We start from the raw sequence: 13,695 nt of genomic DNA on the forward strand, positions 1-13,695 counted from the left end.
AGTGGTCTCTGAGGGACATGGAGAAAAACAGAAGAATAGTCTAACTTGTTAGTCTTGTCAAGCAACTCCAGGTTTTGAGCATGATGACAATCTAAACCTGTTCCCCAACTTGGGAACTCAGATTTCTTTTGGGGGTTCAGAAGATTATACATAAATATGTGTAAACAGTTTTCAAATGCTTCACACATATAGTTATAAATAAGTTTAAATTGTGTAATTGTCATGATTAATAAAAAAAGCATATTCATTTTAAAGCATTTCTTGTTTTATAGCAGCTTTCCCTAAAACTAATACTAAAAATATAGGGTTGGGAAAAAGTAGGTTTACAGTTGTGACTACATGAATTAATTATTAATTATTAATTATTAATTATCAATTATCGAATTATTAATTATATTATTTTCCATATGAACTGTAAACCTACTTTTTCCACTCTGTATTACTGTCAAAGGGGAAGACATTTCTTTTTTTCACTGAAAAGGGGCCCTCACTTTTGAAATGGTTGAGATTTATTTGTCTAAGCTCTATTCTGGAGCTCTGACAAAAGCGTAGCATTTTAAGCGATACCCAAGTTTCAGGCCAACAATTTCCTCTCCTTATTTCAACTGTATACAGCACTAGGTTAGGGCTTGCCCTTGACTCTTTATAGAAAGTGTGAGATGACACACAGTGAGTGTTATAACTACACACCCACCTGCAGTTCTTGAGGGAGAGGTCTCAGACTTTGTGGGTACGGAGGCATTTGAACCAGCTCCTGGATCTCTTCTATTGAGCCACATTTCTATCAAGGGTTGTTATTTTGTATGCATACGCTTAAACTTAAGTTAAACTTATTTTCAGAATTCGTTTAAGGTTTAGGTCTCACTTGATGGTCTTTTTTATCAGGAAAAAAAAAAGTAACATATTTATCATTTCACCCGGTTTCCCATATCCAGCATGACAATTTAAGACCCACCAAGCTTAACCAAGACATTTCTAAGTTGCTATGTGATCCAGATGGACACATTTAGTGAAAAAGAGTACAAGATGCACAGTTAAATTTGAGTTTCAGATAAACAACAAATAATTTTCAGTATAAGTATGCCCCATGTAATATTTGGAAAATACTTACTCTGAAAATATATTTACTGTGTATATAAAATTTGAATTTAAATGGGCATTTGTATTTTATGTAGCAACCCTAACACTGACTTGTTTTTACAGGAGACTGTCTGCTTGAGAATAAAAAGTCAACACCTCCACAGAGTTACCATTTCTACCTGGCATGGACCTTCACAGCCTCCTGCAAATAGTTGCCCTACTGAGGTTCACATCTGCTAATGCCAAGAAAGTGTTTTATTGGCCTCTCAAGTATGTTTTCTACACTAATAAGTTACAATTAAGAAAAAACTCATCCAGAAGCTCTATAAAAGCCTCCTTTAATTGAATTCAATATACTTATATATATGTATGTTTATTTGCCTCTCTCTTTGTTCCAAAAAAATAAAAAACCTAAGTCGTCTCATAAAACGCACCTAGAAAACAAGTGAATAAAAGGAGTAAAGATAAAATTGAGTTAGGCAAATCAGACGAAGCCAGGAATGAAGTCAACATGCACATAGACACTGTCGGGCCTTAGAGACTGGTCCACTCGGGCCCTCTGCAGAGCTGACACAATGGGGACTTCAGCAAGTGGCCCATTGTGCAATGTTCATAAAAGAAAACAAACCAGTTGCAGAGTGGTTACTCAGTTTTCCTGGTTTTGACTTGAGCAAGATCCTTTTGGAGGACAGAGTATAATCCAGTGACTCATGAATGTTCTTTCTAAGATCCCTTTGTTATAAATGAAGAAACTAGTTTCTAAAGCCTCAATATTTGTCAATGGCACAATGTCCTAATGCAGTTCAGAAACAGCAATTCCTCAAGATGTCAAAAGAATGAAATCTAGTTATGAAGCTCTCTGAGGACTTATCTAAATAATAATAACAATGACGATACTGATGCTGATGGCAGTAATAATCATACTCTAATTTCTGCTAGGCACTGAACATCTGCTCTGTGCCAGGCCATTACACGTAGGCTACACAATAATCCTTCAAGATAGACATTATTAACACCTCCTTTTTTAAAAAATATGTTTTATTGATTATACTGTTACAGTTGTCCCAATTTCCCTTCTCTCTGCTCCCCTCCACCCAGTGGTCCTCCTCCCTCCAGCTGTCCCCACCTTTTAGTTCATGTCCATTGGTTGTGCATATAGTTCTTCTCAACTTCTTCCTGTCTATTCCATTCCCTCCTACTATGCTTCATAATTCCTGTATGATCTCCCTCCCTCTCCCCCTTCCTCCTCCCTGTTGACCTCCCCCCAGTATGTTCCCCATACCTATAGTTCTTTTCCCACTCTCGTTGCCTACTTAGTCTGCCTTTGTTTCAATTCCCTAGCTTCTGTTGTTGGTTCTTGTGTTGCAGTTTTCATTTTAGTGTTCATAGTTTTGATCCTCCTTTTTCTAAACCAGTCCCTTTAACATCTCATATAATAGTGGTTTGGATCTAATGAATTCTTTCAGTTTTATTTTGTCCTGGAAGCACTTTCTCTGCCCTTCTATTCTGAATGACAGCTTCGTTGGATAGAGTATTCGTGGTTGTAGGTTTTGGATTTTCATTACTTTGAATATTTCTTGCCAGTCCCTTCTTGCCTGCAGGGTCTCCCTTGAGAAGTCAGCTGATAGTCTAATTGGGACCCCTTTGTACATGATTCTTCTCTCTTGCTGCTTTTAAGATTCTCTCTTTATCTTTAACTTTTGACATTTTGATTATAATGTGTCTTGGAGTGGTTCTCCCTGGGTCGAGTTTTTTTGGAACTCCCTGTGCTTCCTGGACCTGTAAGTCTATTTCCTTCCCCAAGTTTGGGAAGTTCTGCTTTATTAAATTTTCACTTAATTTTTCAATTTCTAGTTCATCTTCTTCGCCCTCTGGCAAACCAATGATTCTTATGCTGGGCCTTTTATAGCTGTCCCAGAGGTTTCTGATCCTCTCATCCTTGCTTCCCGTTTCCTTTCTCTGCACTGGTTGACTGTTTGTTCCTTCTCTATGTTCTGGTTTGTTGATATGAACTCTGGATTTTTTTCCCTCACCATCTGTCTCGTATGTGGTTTTATTCCTTTCATTATGAGTGTTTTTCGATTCTTTCTCATCTTTTCCCAGATCTTTTGTTAATTCTGTAAGCCATCTGATAACAATGGCCCTGAACTTAGCATCTGACAGGTTTCTTATTTGTTCATCTGTCAGGTTTCTGATCCTCTCATCCTTGCTTCCCGTTTCCTCTCTCTGCACTGGTTGACTGTTTGTTCCTTCTCTATGTTCCGGTTTGTTGATTTGAACTCTGGATTTTATTTCCTCACCATTTCTCTTGTATGTGTTTTTGTTTTTTCAGTATGAGTGGTTTTCAATCCTTTCTCATCTTTTCCCAAATCTTTTGTTAATTCTGTAAGCCACCTAATCACAATGGCTTTTAATTGAGCCTCCGACAGGTTTCTTATTTGTTCATCTGTCAGATTCTTCATCTGTTGCCTGGTGAGCTGCGCCACCGGGATTTCTATAGTTGTCTGCCTCATTTTGACAGATTTGCGTTTTGCTTTCTTGGGCCGGCAATAGTGGGCAGTGCTTGTGTACTCATCGCAACCCAGTGACCGGCGGCGATCTGCAACCTATTTCACGGCGCTGTGGCGCTTTCTGTGGGGGCAGGGGTCCAAGATGGATTCCTGCTTTTATTCTCTGCTGGGAGACTCGGTCTGTCCTCCCACCCTATGGGCCTCACCGTCCAAGGCAATGTGGTGGCTGCTTTTCCCAGCGTTGGGTCAGGAGCTGCTGGGGCTTGACTGCAGCCGGGATTGCTCTCCCTGCCGCTGTCCCTGGTGCGACAGCAAACAGCGCCACCCACTTTTGCTCTTCTTACCTGCCCGACGAGCGCCGCTGGTTTATAACTTCGTACGTTGGGCTTCCATGTAGTTTTATTTTCTGGAATTTCTAGTTATCTTTTGTTTTGAGGTAGTTGTATTCCTTTCTAGTTGTAGAGGGAGACCGAGCATGTCCGTGTAAGCCTCCATCTTGGCCGGAAGTCAATCCCTCCTTTTTTGAAGCAGGTAAAGAAACTGAGGCTCAAAGTTATGTGCTCAGCATCATAAACCAATAAATGGCAGAACTATGATTTGAACCCAACCTTGTTTAATTCTAAAAGCCTGGCTCTTTTGGATAATGAGAAAGGGTTTACGTTTTTTTGGGGGGTAGGCATGGGGTTGAAAACTAACAGTTCTTTTTTTCTAGTTATGAAAGTAATTCCTGTTTACTTAGGAAAAAAGAAGAAAAAAATCACCCCCACTTTCATTACACTAAGGAAACAAAAGTCATTTGTGGTCCCTGTTGATGGGAAAAAGATATGAGAGGCTATAGACCTGAGTGATAATGAGGTATCATGAGAAAAGGAGGAAGACATTACACACTATAAATCCACCATTTAAAAGTATTTCCCTTATAATTCTTTTATTACTCACTTTATCAGTAAATAGGTTTAGAGAACCTGGATCCTTAGCGGTGCTTTGCCAAAAATTGCCCTGGACTCTTCTTAAGTCATTTTGCTGGGTTCTCCTGCCCCTCCTGCTCCTTGCCTGCCCAAGGTTTTCTTTTGCTTCCATGAAAAATGGCTTGGATTACTCATGTTTCTCAAAGACTTGCCCTTGGCGGGTGTTAATAGACCAGATAGCTTGTCCCAATCCTAGCTGACTGAATCAGAATCTCTAGAGGGAGGGCCTGGGAACCTGCATTTCCCAAGATGCCCATATGATTGCTGCTCTCTAAAGACTGAGAAGCACTAAAGCCAATTGTTGCTGCTTCAACGGGCCTCAAGGTCTGTTTATAAGCTTCGCCTTAACAGGAAGAGGAGGACTCATCTTACAAAGGGGATATTTTTAGTGGCAGGCAACCTTTCAGGTTAATCAGCCTCAGCCTGAGCGGGGCTCTTGGCTCCCAGGTTGCTGCCATACGTCACCTGTAGGCGCCCAGGTTGATGCAGCTTATGCCCAGGTTGTATCTGGATCGGATGAAGCCTGGCTGGATCTCCAGGGCTCGCGTGTAGGCCTCCACGGCTTCCTCGCTGCGGTCTCCGTTGGCCAAGGTCGCCCCCAGACGGTTCCATAATGAATAGTCCTGATGAGGAAATGAGAGCGCTCTAACAGCCAGTACAAACCACAACGATGGAATATTCTCATATTTGCTGAAGAAGGATGATGGCTAAAAATCTACCCAGTGCTCATCATGGGCAGGGACCGTGACGTGGGGAATGACTCAAACATCTTCATGGACCACTTTGCAAAATGACTCTCATTCATCATGGAGCAGCTACCATTTGATGCTGTCAGGCAATTCATGCTTCTGCTTTAGGTACTTAAATATTAACAGCCACAGTAGCATATCGTCAGTACTGATCACTTTAAACCACTAGGTGCAGGGAAATACAGTGTAGCAAACATGTACAAAGTGCATCCTGTGGGAAAATAAATCTTTTTAAAACAGAGAACCTTATGGTTTCTTGCCATGCACTTACCTCTGGCCGAACAGTTAAGGCAGCGTTAAATGCATCAATTGCTCTATTAAATTCTCCACTCAGGTGGAACAGTACCCCTAGACCTGTCTGCAGATCTGGGTCGATCGTATCTCCATTTTGGTGGGCAGCTTCCAGATATAATTCCTTCACTCCTTCCAGAACAGAGCTACCAGGGAGAAAATTAGATTTGTAATCCAAATAGTATGGACGTAAATGATTTACTGTTATGTTCTCTGTTCCGAGAGAACATTACAGAACAGAAAAATCTTGCTTAAAATATCTTAGTGTAATGAAAAGACAATTTTAACTGCATGTTAAAAATACATGCTGATTTTTATGAAATATTTTGTTGTATACAAATACAAACAGTGCTACGTGAGGAGAGTTAGTTCCATTGACCCTCTAAGTGCCAATGTAGAAAACCCTAGGGCTGAGGGTCCCCAGGCCTCAGTGAGAAAGAATTTATCATATCATGATTAATTGCTGGTAGAAAGAAAATTCTAGAAGAGAGGACTTTCATTTTTCTTCATACCTAATTCTCAGGCTTTACAAAACTTGGCACATTGCTACTTATTATAATTTATTTTGGGTTAATTATATGCCCAAAGCATTTGGCTTTTAAGTGCGGTACGCGGGTAAATGTCTGTGAGTGCCCCTGGTGTGGACCATGTGTCCAAGGGTTGGCTCTGATCTCAGCTCTGTCTTTTAAATCAGTGCTGCTCCTCTGGCAGGGGGGCTTCCTGCCAGATCACCTGGAATGGGTGGCGGTGGGGGGCCTGAGGCTCGTTAATTACCGTTATGGTGACTAATTGTGTATGAGGAGGTAATTTAATGAGAAAGATACCTATCAACTGGAGACTTAGACATCCTCCGGGTGAGGCCTGGTGATCCCTTCTTGCTCTTCACAAGGTATTTGTACTTTGGATTTTGCTTAATCCAGTTCTTTAGAGCTTCACAGGCATCCTGCTGATGGCCGGTGTTAGTGTAACTCACAGCCAAAGCCATCAAAGCTTTCAGGTTGTTGGGCTGCAATTCTAAGCACCTGAAAGAAGAGGCAGGGGGAGCCAATTACAGATCTTTTTTTGGAGCCAGAGTCTGAATAGTTCTTTAGAAAATTTGAGAGTTTTATTAATTAAGTGGTACAAAAGCATTGCTAAGTTTATGTTAAGCCCCCGGAGAATATCACATTTATTATCTACATGAAAATTGGAACCTAAGTGTATATTGTTTTCTTCTTCATTAAATTTATTGAAGTGACATTGGTTAATACAATTATATAGGTTTCAGTTGTACAATTCTATAACACCGCATTTGTACACTGTATTGTGTGTTCCCCACCCCAAGTCAAGTCTCTTTTCATCACCATTTATCCCCCCTTTACTCTCTTCTGCCTCCCTCAACCCCCTTTCCCTCTGGTAATTACCCTACTGTTGGATAAGCTTAATGCCTTCACCTTTTTCACCCAGCCCCCCAGCACCCCTTCCCTTCTGACAGCTGTCAGTTTGTTCTCTGTGTCTATGAGTCTGTTTCAACTTCGTTTGCTTGGTTCATTAGATTCCACCTATGAGTGAAATCACATTGCATTTGTCTTTCTCTGCCTGGCTTATTTTTCTTAGCATTAAGCTCTCTGGGTCCAACTAGGGACCTAAGCATATTTTTAAGAAAGTTAAAACTCATCCTGATGCATGTTAGGTTTGGCAATTTTAATAAATGATTTTAAAACTATAGAAAATGTGGCTAATCCCTGCACATAATTTATTAGTAGGTAATCTAATGAGAGGTATGGGATGTCATTATTTTAATGCTGCTCCACTATCCCCATATTAAATGCACCTTATCCGCAAAGCAAACTGACTTGAATTAAATTTGGACATCCAGAGATGAAAGGTTAAACAGTGTCTCATAAAGGAGAGGGAAATCCCGTGTTTCCAGACTACTGATGTGGGCTTACAGGAGGCCCAGGCTACAGCTGCTCCCCCTCACGCTATTCCACTGTCCTCTAGCAAGGGCTTTTCAAACTTTGATGTGCATGGAAATCATCCAGCATCTGGTCAATGCAGATCCTGGTACAGAGGGCCTGGGGCGAGCCCAAGGCTGTGCAGGGCTCACGAGCTCCCAGGTGATGATGAAACTGGGGACCCCTGGATGAGACTTGGAGTAGCAAGTCCTAGGTCATACCTATATCAGTGCTTTTGGAAGAGGTTTTACATATAAGAAAGAGTAGATAAAGTGGAAGCCTATTTGGTAGGGGCTGTTTTTTTTTCTTCATGGTTTAAGTAGGGGCTCTAATCAAGTGTGGTGTAATGCTACACCCACCCAAAGTAGTCTAGAGCTTTAATCAGGGGCTCAGGAGTTAGACTTGCAGGTTGCTGAAAATATCTCAGGAGATGCTCTGTAGACACCAGGAGCTAAAATTGCACTGAGATTATTTTGAGTATATATATATATATATATTTTCTGAAGTAAACTTTCAGATGCCTCATAAGGATAGGAACTTAAAAGGAACTACTTATTGAATGAGTCTATTTCATGACTGCTTTTTAACGTAGACTCTTCTGTGCAAACTAAGGTCAATTGATTTGTAAATGGCCAAACACTGTGACTTAAGAACATTAGTTCTTCATAAGTTCTTGTTTTTCAGAGCTAAGTGTAAGTCACATGTGGCATCTCAGCACTTATTCTGGCCAAATTCTTTGCAATGTATTTAAAGGTCAAAAGATAAATCTGAAACAAGAGGCAGTCCATTAACAAGTGTCCACCAGTCCCATGATTTTGCACTTAGCTTCATCTACCTCTGGAGGGCGACAATGGCTGCTTGCTCATTTTCATTCTCTGCTTGGGTTATCCCGAGGAACTGCCATGCCTACAAAAGACAACTGAGGTCAACATCACAAGGGGAAGCAGGATTACTCATGTGCAGTAGTTGGTTTGTTTACCTGAAACAGATCCCTCTAGACAGAGCAACCTGTCTCAGATGCGAGAGTCTTGTAAAAGAAAGAACGTATTATGTTCATTTCTTCATTCCAACTCTTCTGTGACATCTGGGTCAAGATCCTCTGTCTTTACTTACAAAGTCTCAGTATTTATTCTCTCCTGTGACCCATGGAAAACTCTAAGTTTTAGAGAAATTAGGTATCTTAAAACCAAAAGATGAAAGTATGCATTTGTGTGGAAAAAAGGTATAAAAATAGCCCAGAAATGTAACTAAATAATCTACAGTTTACAATAAGAAATCTCAAGATGCACAAAGCAAAATTAACTTGTATAAGTGAAAGTCAAACAGTAATTAAAGAGGCAATAGGAAACTTGGGAACTAAGGAAAACAAAACAAAACCCTTCCAGTGTGTCTGCTGCTCTAATACAGGGTGGGGCAAAAGTAGGTTTACCGTTTTGAGTACGTGACGTACAGAGTTTATTCTTGTGTTTTTATTTATTGTATTGTTTTCCATATGAACAACTGTAAACTATTTTTGCCCCACCCTGGGCAGTGAATATCTCTCTCACCTTTGGGAATCAATGCTATGGATATTTTAAAACAAACTATATGAAAACGTATGGAATCATCTTAAAATTGTATCAGCTTTTCTGCTTATAGATTATTACACACACCATACAAACCCATAAAAGTACTAATTATTTCCCCACAGAATATGTGATTCTTTTAGATCTTTCAGATGTACACACAGCAGCCTCTATTTTTATTTCGCTTTTGGTACACCTTATAATGTTTCTTAAGAAAAGACTGATGAAGCAGTCTTTCTCTGAGGGCTTCTTCCCGGGCTCTGGGTATCACATCATGTTCACTGTCTGTAGCTTGTCTATCATATTACTATGGGGATCCATATAGATTCAGAAGCCCTGGGTCCTGGTCTAGGATCCATTAGTAACCAAGTGTCTGAATTTTCTCATTTATTAATCAGAGATAATAACACATAGTTTTTCTTTTAACCTCCCAGAGTTGTGTCAAGTGATATAATATACATGAAAACACATAGCATTTAGAAATGTAAGATGACATTATTTTGTGTGTGTGTGTGGCCTGTATGTTTCTGTTAATGCAATGATATTCTCTTCTACAATGATCCAACTATCTTTTTTTAAATTCTATTATTTTGGTTCACAATTCCAGCTCTCAGTTTGATCTAATTTCATTATCAATGTTTTGACTAACAAGATACCAGGGGCTTTAGTGATCGGTTTACTTGCTCTTTTGACAGAAACTAATCAATAGTAGTAATAAAGGCTAAATATCAATGTGCCAGACATTGAACTGAGCGCTTTATTTGTATGAACTAATTGAATCCTTACAAAGCCCGTAGAGAAAGTTATTGTGATCGTGATTTCCACTTTACATGTGAGGAAATGGACCCTGAGGGGATTTAAATGACTTGTTCCAGTTCACACGGCTCATGGCTAGCTAGCCGTAGAGCAAACCCACCCAGGACAGCAGTGGCCAGAAGTTTAACCACTATTCTATACTGTCTTCTCAGCACCATGCATACCCCTTCCTAAAATGTCTCTAATTCCTCCGGGAATTATGTTTTCTGAAAATTACAAACTACAAAAGAAGACTTCAGACCTGCTACTATCTTACGATAGGCTTTCTTTCACAGGTTTAGAAGTGTACTGGACCAAGATAAGGTTGCAGAAGCCTCTTTGGTGGTCTCCCAGCTTCAGTTCCAATGACCCTTCACACCTCAGAGAAAGAGGTTTTTATAACATGCTCTTCCCTAGTGGTCCTCTCATGGCTTTCAGGATGAAGTTCAAATGCTTGCCTGCCTCCTCTTGCCTCCACTCCTGTCGTTCTCTCCTTCCCTCTTCCCCTTCACCCAAGGTTTCAGGTCCCTCTCCCCACCCAGGAACCATTCCCCCTAAACAACAACTCAACTCCCCTGCTGTCTGGAATGAATCCTCTGCCCTTGGACTCACGTGTAGGGGAAGGCTGAGTCAGCAGTCTTGCTCTCTGCTCTCCTAGCCTCTTGTGCATTTGCATTTATTACACTGCACTGATTTATTTACTTGTCCCTCCAGACAGACCACTAAATGTGCCTTTTCATTGGCTCCATTTTCCAGCTCTTCAGTGTCTAAGCCAGTGTGTGGCACAAGCGCTGGGATGTGATAGGTGTTCAATCAATATGGAGTAAATAAATCCACGGTGAAGTGCCGCATGGCGGCTAGACCCAGACAAGACTGCACACTGCCCCCTGAAGACTGCTGCTGAGCTTCCAGGTAGGCAATTTTAGTTTTCCATTTCTTGCCCCTGCCTTTTATTTTTGGGCATCATAGGGAGATTCTACAGATTTGGTTAGAAAACAGGCTATATCACACTAAACCAGGTTAACTCCTTTGAGAGCCATTACTTTATGAAGATGCCACCCAATAGAGCTCTGCTCCCCCCTCGGTCCCTCATTAGCACGTGCGGCCACATTCTGAGGTGGGCAGGATGAAGGGGAAATGACCTCTGCATCTCCAGGGTCCTGAAGAATTGCTGCCTCCATGAACAGGATGGTGACTGGGAGGTCCCCTTCCTTCAGCCTTTTTAAGCCTTCTTCAAATGCGCCAGGCCAGTCCTTGAAGGGGTTTTCAGTGTGGAAGTAATAGCCCTACAACACAGAGCGGGCAACACAGGTCCACTGGTTATCTCTCCATTCTTACGTTCAGTAAGTTCTTTTTGAATTTAATTGCAATTAAATTCCTTTTTAAATTTTTAATAAATTGTAATAAATTTTATTCTGGCGAAATTTTATTTTATATACATAACATAAAATTAACCATTTAAATTTCAATTACTGGGGGTGGGGGTTGGGTAGAGGGGGGCAAAGGAGGGGGAAACGGGGGACATTTGTAGTACTGTCACATTTCAATTACTGTTTTTCCCTTATTATAAACGTACATTTTCACTGTATACATTTTAGATTTTGTTATTGAATAATATAAAAAAATCCCCAAAAGTTACCCATAATGCTGCAATCTAAATATGATGACTGCTACTATTTTGGAGTTTGGTTTCCTTCTGGTATTTCTTCTGTTCATTTTGTTTTAGCCATTCCCTGTACCCCCATCCAAGGTTTTAAAAATACTGAGTTTTTGCACATATTTTCTACACGCTGCAACCCACTCCCCTGAACAGTATTAATACTATATACTGCACATCTGCTTATGTAGTGTGGCCCTTTAGGGGGCTACAAACGATTGTACTATCTAAGGCATTGTTTGCCTTCCCACTCCTCAGACCAGTGTTTGCCCCACTGGAGGCTACGTCGCCCACCAAGAATGCATGCTTTAAAGTTATAGATCTTCTTTTATTGTAAAAATTTAAACAATGCAGAATGTACAAATAACCTTCTAGTATTTTTCTGTGACTATATAAATTGAATAAGCTCATATTATGTGTGCAGTTTTGTAGCTTAAGCCCCATCTAGTTTTAGTTGTTATAATTATTTATAGTATGCTAAAATTTATTTAATCAGATCCCTATTGATGGACTTTCAGATTACTTTTTTTTTCATAGATAAAGATAAATTGAAAGCCTCATGCTCAAATCTTTGCATTGATTATTACCTTATGATAGACTTCTAGAGGGATTTATTAGGCTAAAAGCTATGAACTATTTTGAGGTTCTTGATATGTGCAATTGAATTGTTTTTGAGAAAGTATGTACCATTTTAAACTCTCATCAGAAATATCTGAAAGACATTTTTTGCAACATTAGCTAGCATAGATTATCATAAAATCTTTCTAATTTGATAGTAAAATTAAGCTAGTCTGTTGAGGCTGCTACTAAGGTTTTAAAATAGATCTTCAGAAAGACAAAAGCCCTTATCAAAAGCCAGAGAGCTTATGCAGTGGTGTCAGGAGCTCATGGCCCTAGCCAGGCCTCAGGTTCAAGGATTATAGTCCAGAATATGGTGATCTGCATCAATGTTCTTCTTCTTCCTTAGTTCTGTTTTTTGTTTTTGTTTTTGTTTTGGTGGAAAAGATAGTTATTTTTAATGAGATGGTTGTTTTGGCCTACTGAGGGACACAGAATATTAGGAAGAGAAAGGCATTTTAATGACTATGTAGATGAAATTATCCAGAACTAAATATTATTGAGATTTCCTCCACAAAGCCATAATATAAACATACACTATATATAATAACCCCTTCCCAGTGTACAAAAGTTCCACATCTCTTTTTTATCTTTCAAGTTATTTAAACTTATTTCTCCAATGTTTTTAAAAGCATAAATCCAAAGTCAACTAGGACTTAAAGGGTAATTTGGCTGGTTGTTTGCTGTGCTCACATTTGCTGATGCGCCTGTCAAGGAAATAGCTCTGAGGAATCCTCCTGGGAGTCAACCTCATTGTGGGAAGGCTATCTTTTCCATTGAATTTCTTTGCTAGCGGTATAATGACCACCTGTGAAATACAGTCCTAAGCCCTGCTTCATTCCTCTGCCCATGGATATCACTTCTGTTAGCTCAGCGATGTGGCTAACTCAAGGGCCTGACTGACAAAAAGCATTGTGGGATTAGCCCAGGTCTTCTTCCAACCCACCCTCAAGGTCAGTTAGTTCTTAACTGGAAAGTAGTCAAGATCCAAGCTCTGGCTGGCTGCCAAACATCCATATTAACAGTAATAAAGATAAGGGCATTCCATTCCAGCTTTGCTGCTTTCATACCTTGGATGATTATATTGTTTTCTTTTATTAGAATTTCTTCTAGGTCCTATTGACATTAAGTTGTCTGATTCATGGATTTTTCAAAAATATTTATCAACTAATTTATAATCCTATGAGCCAATGAGGCTGAGAAAACCTGCCAGCATCAATAAGAAGAGAATTGGTCACCTTCTCGCTGGCTGAGATGGTAACTTGATTCTGGGCTTCTTGGTTCTCAGATATCCAGTTCCTCCGGGCCATTTCTTCCCATTCTGCTTGCATTTTATCCCAAAACTCTGTATCTGACTAGGAGACAGGAAAAGTGAAGAGAGATGGATTTAAGAACACGCTATACCATTTGGTTTATTTCCAGCAAGACAGTTTTCCTTATAGATCAAAATGAGTCCTGAGGAGAAATAAAATGTTGAAACTGGCCATATCCAATGATACTCATAGTTGAAGAGCTTTCAGAGGGT

The 13,695-nt window shown here is 40.0% G+C and overlaps 1 protein-coding gene across 1 annotated transcript in view; it reads right to left on the minus strand.

Annotated features, from left to right (window-relative positions):
• The window catches only part of PEX5L (peroxisomal biogenesis factor 5 like), a 70,507-nt gene that overhangs the window by 2,035 nt on the left and 54,777 nt on the right, over nt 1-13,695 (minus strand). The window contains exons 4-9 of the mRNA XM_090274244.1: nt 13,409-13,525; nt 11,038-11,181; nt 8,371-8,441; nt 6,423-6,620; nt 5,579-5,744; nt 5,024-5,181 (exon numbers count right to left, since the gene is read on the minus strand). Of these exons, the coding sequence (XP_090130370.1) occupies nt 5,024-5,181; nt 5,579-5,744; nt 6,423-6,620; nt 8,371-8,441; nt 11,038-11,181; nt 13,409-13,525 (854 nt within the window). The remainder of the gene's footprint in view (nt 1-5,023; nt 5,182-5,578; nt 5,745-6,422; nt 6,621-8,370; nt 8,442-11,037; nt 11,182-13,408; nt 13,526-13,695) is intronic.

This window comes from Furipterus horrens, unplaced genomic scaffold, assembly GCF_987537825.1.
Source record: "Furipterus horrens unplaced genomic scaffold, mFurHor1.1.pri manual_scaffold_1, whole genome shotgun sequence".
In the NCBI taxonomy this organism is placed as follows: Eukaryota; Metazoa; Chordata; class Mammalia; order Chiroptera; family Furipteridae; genus Furipterus; species Furipterus horrens.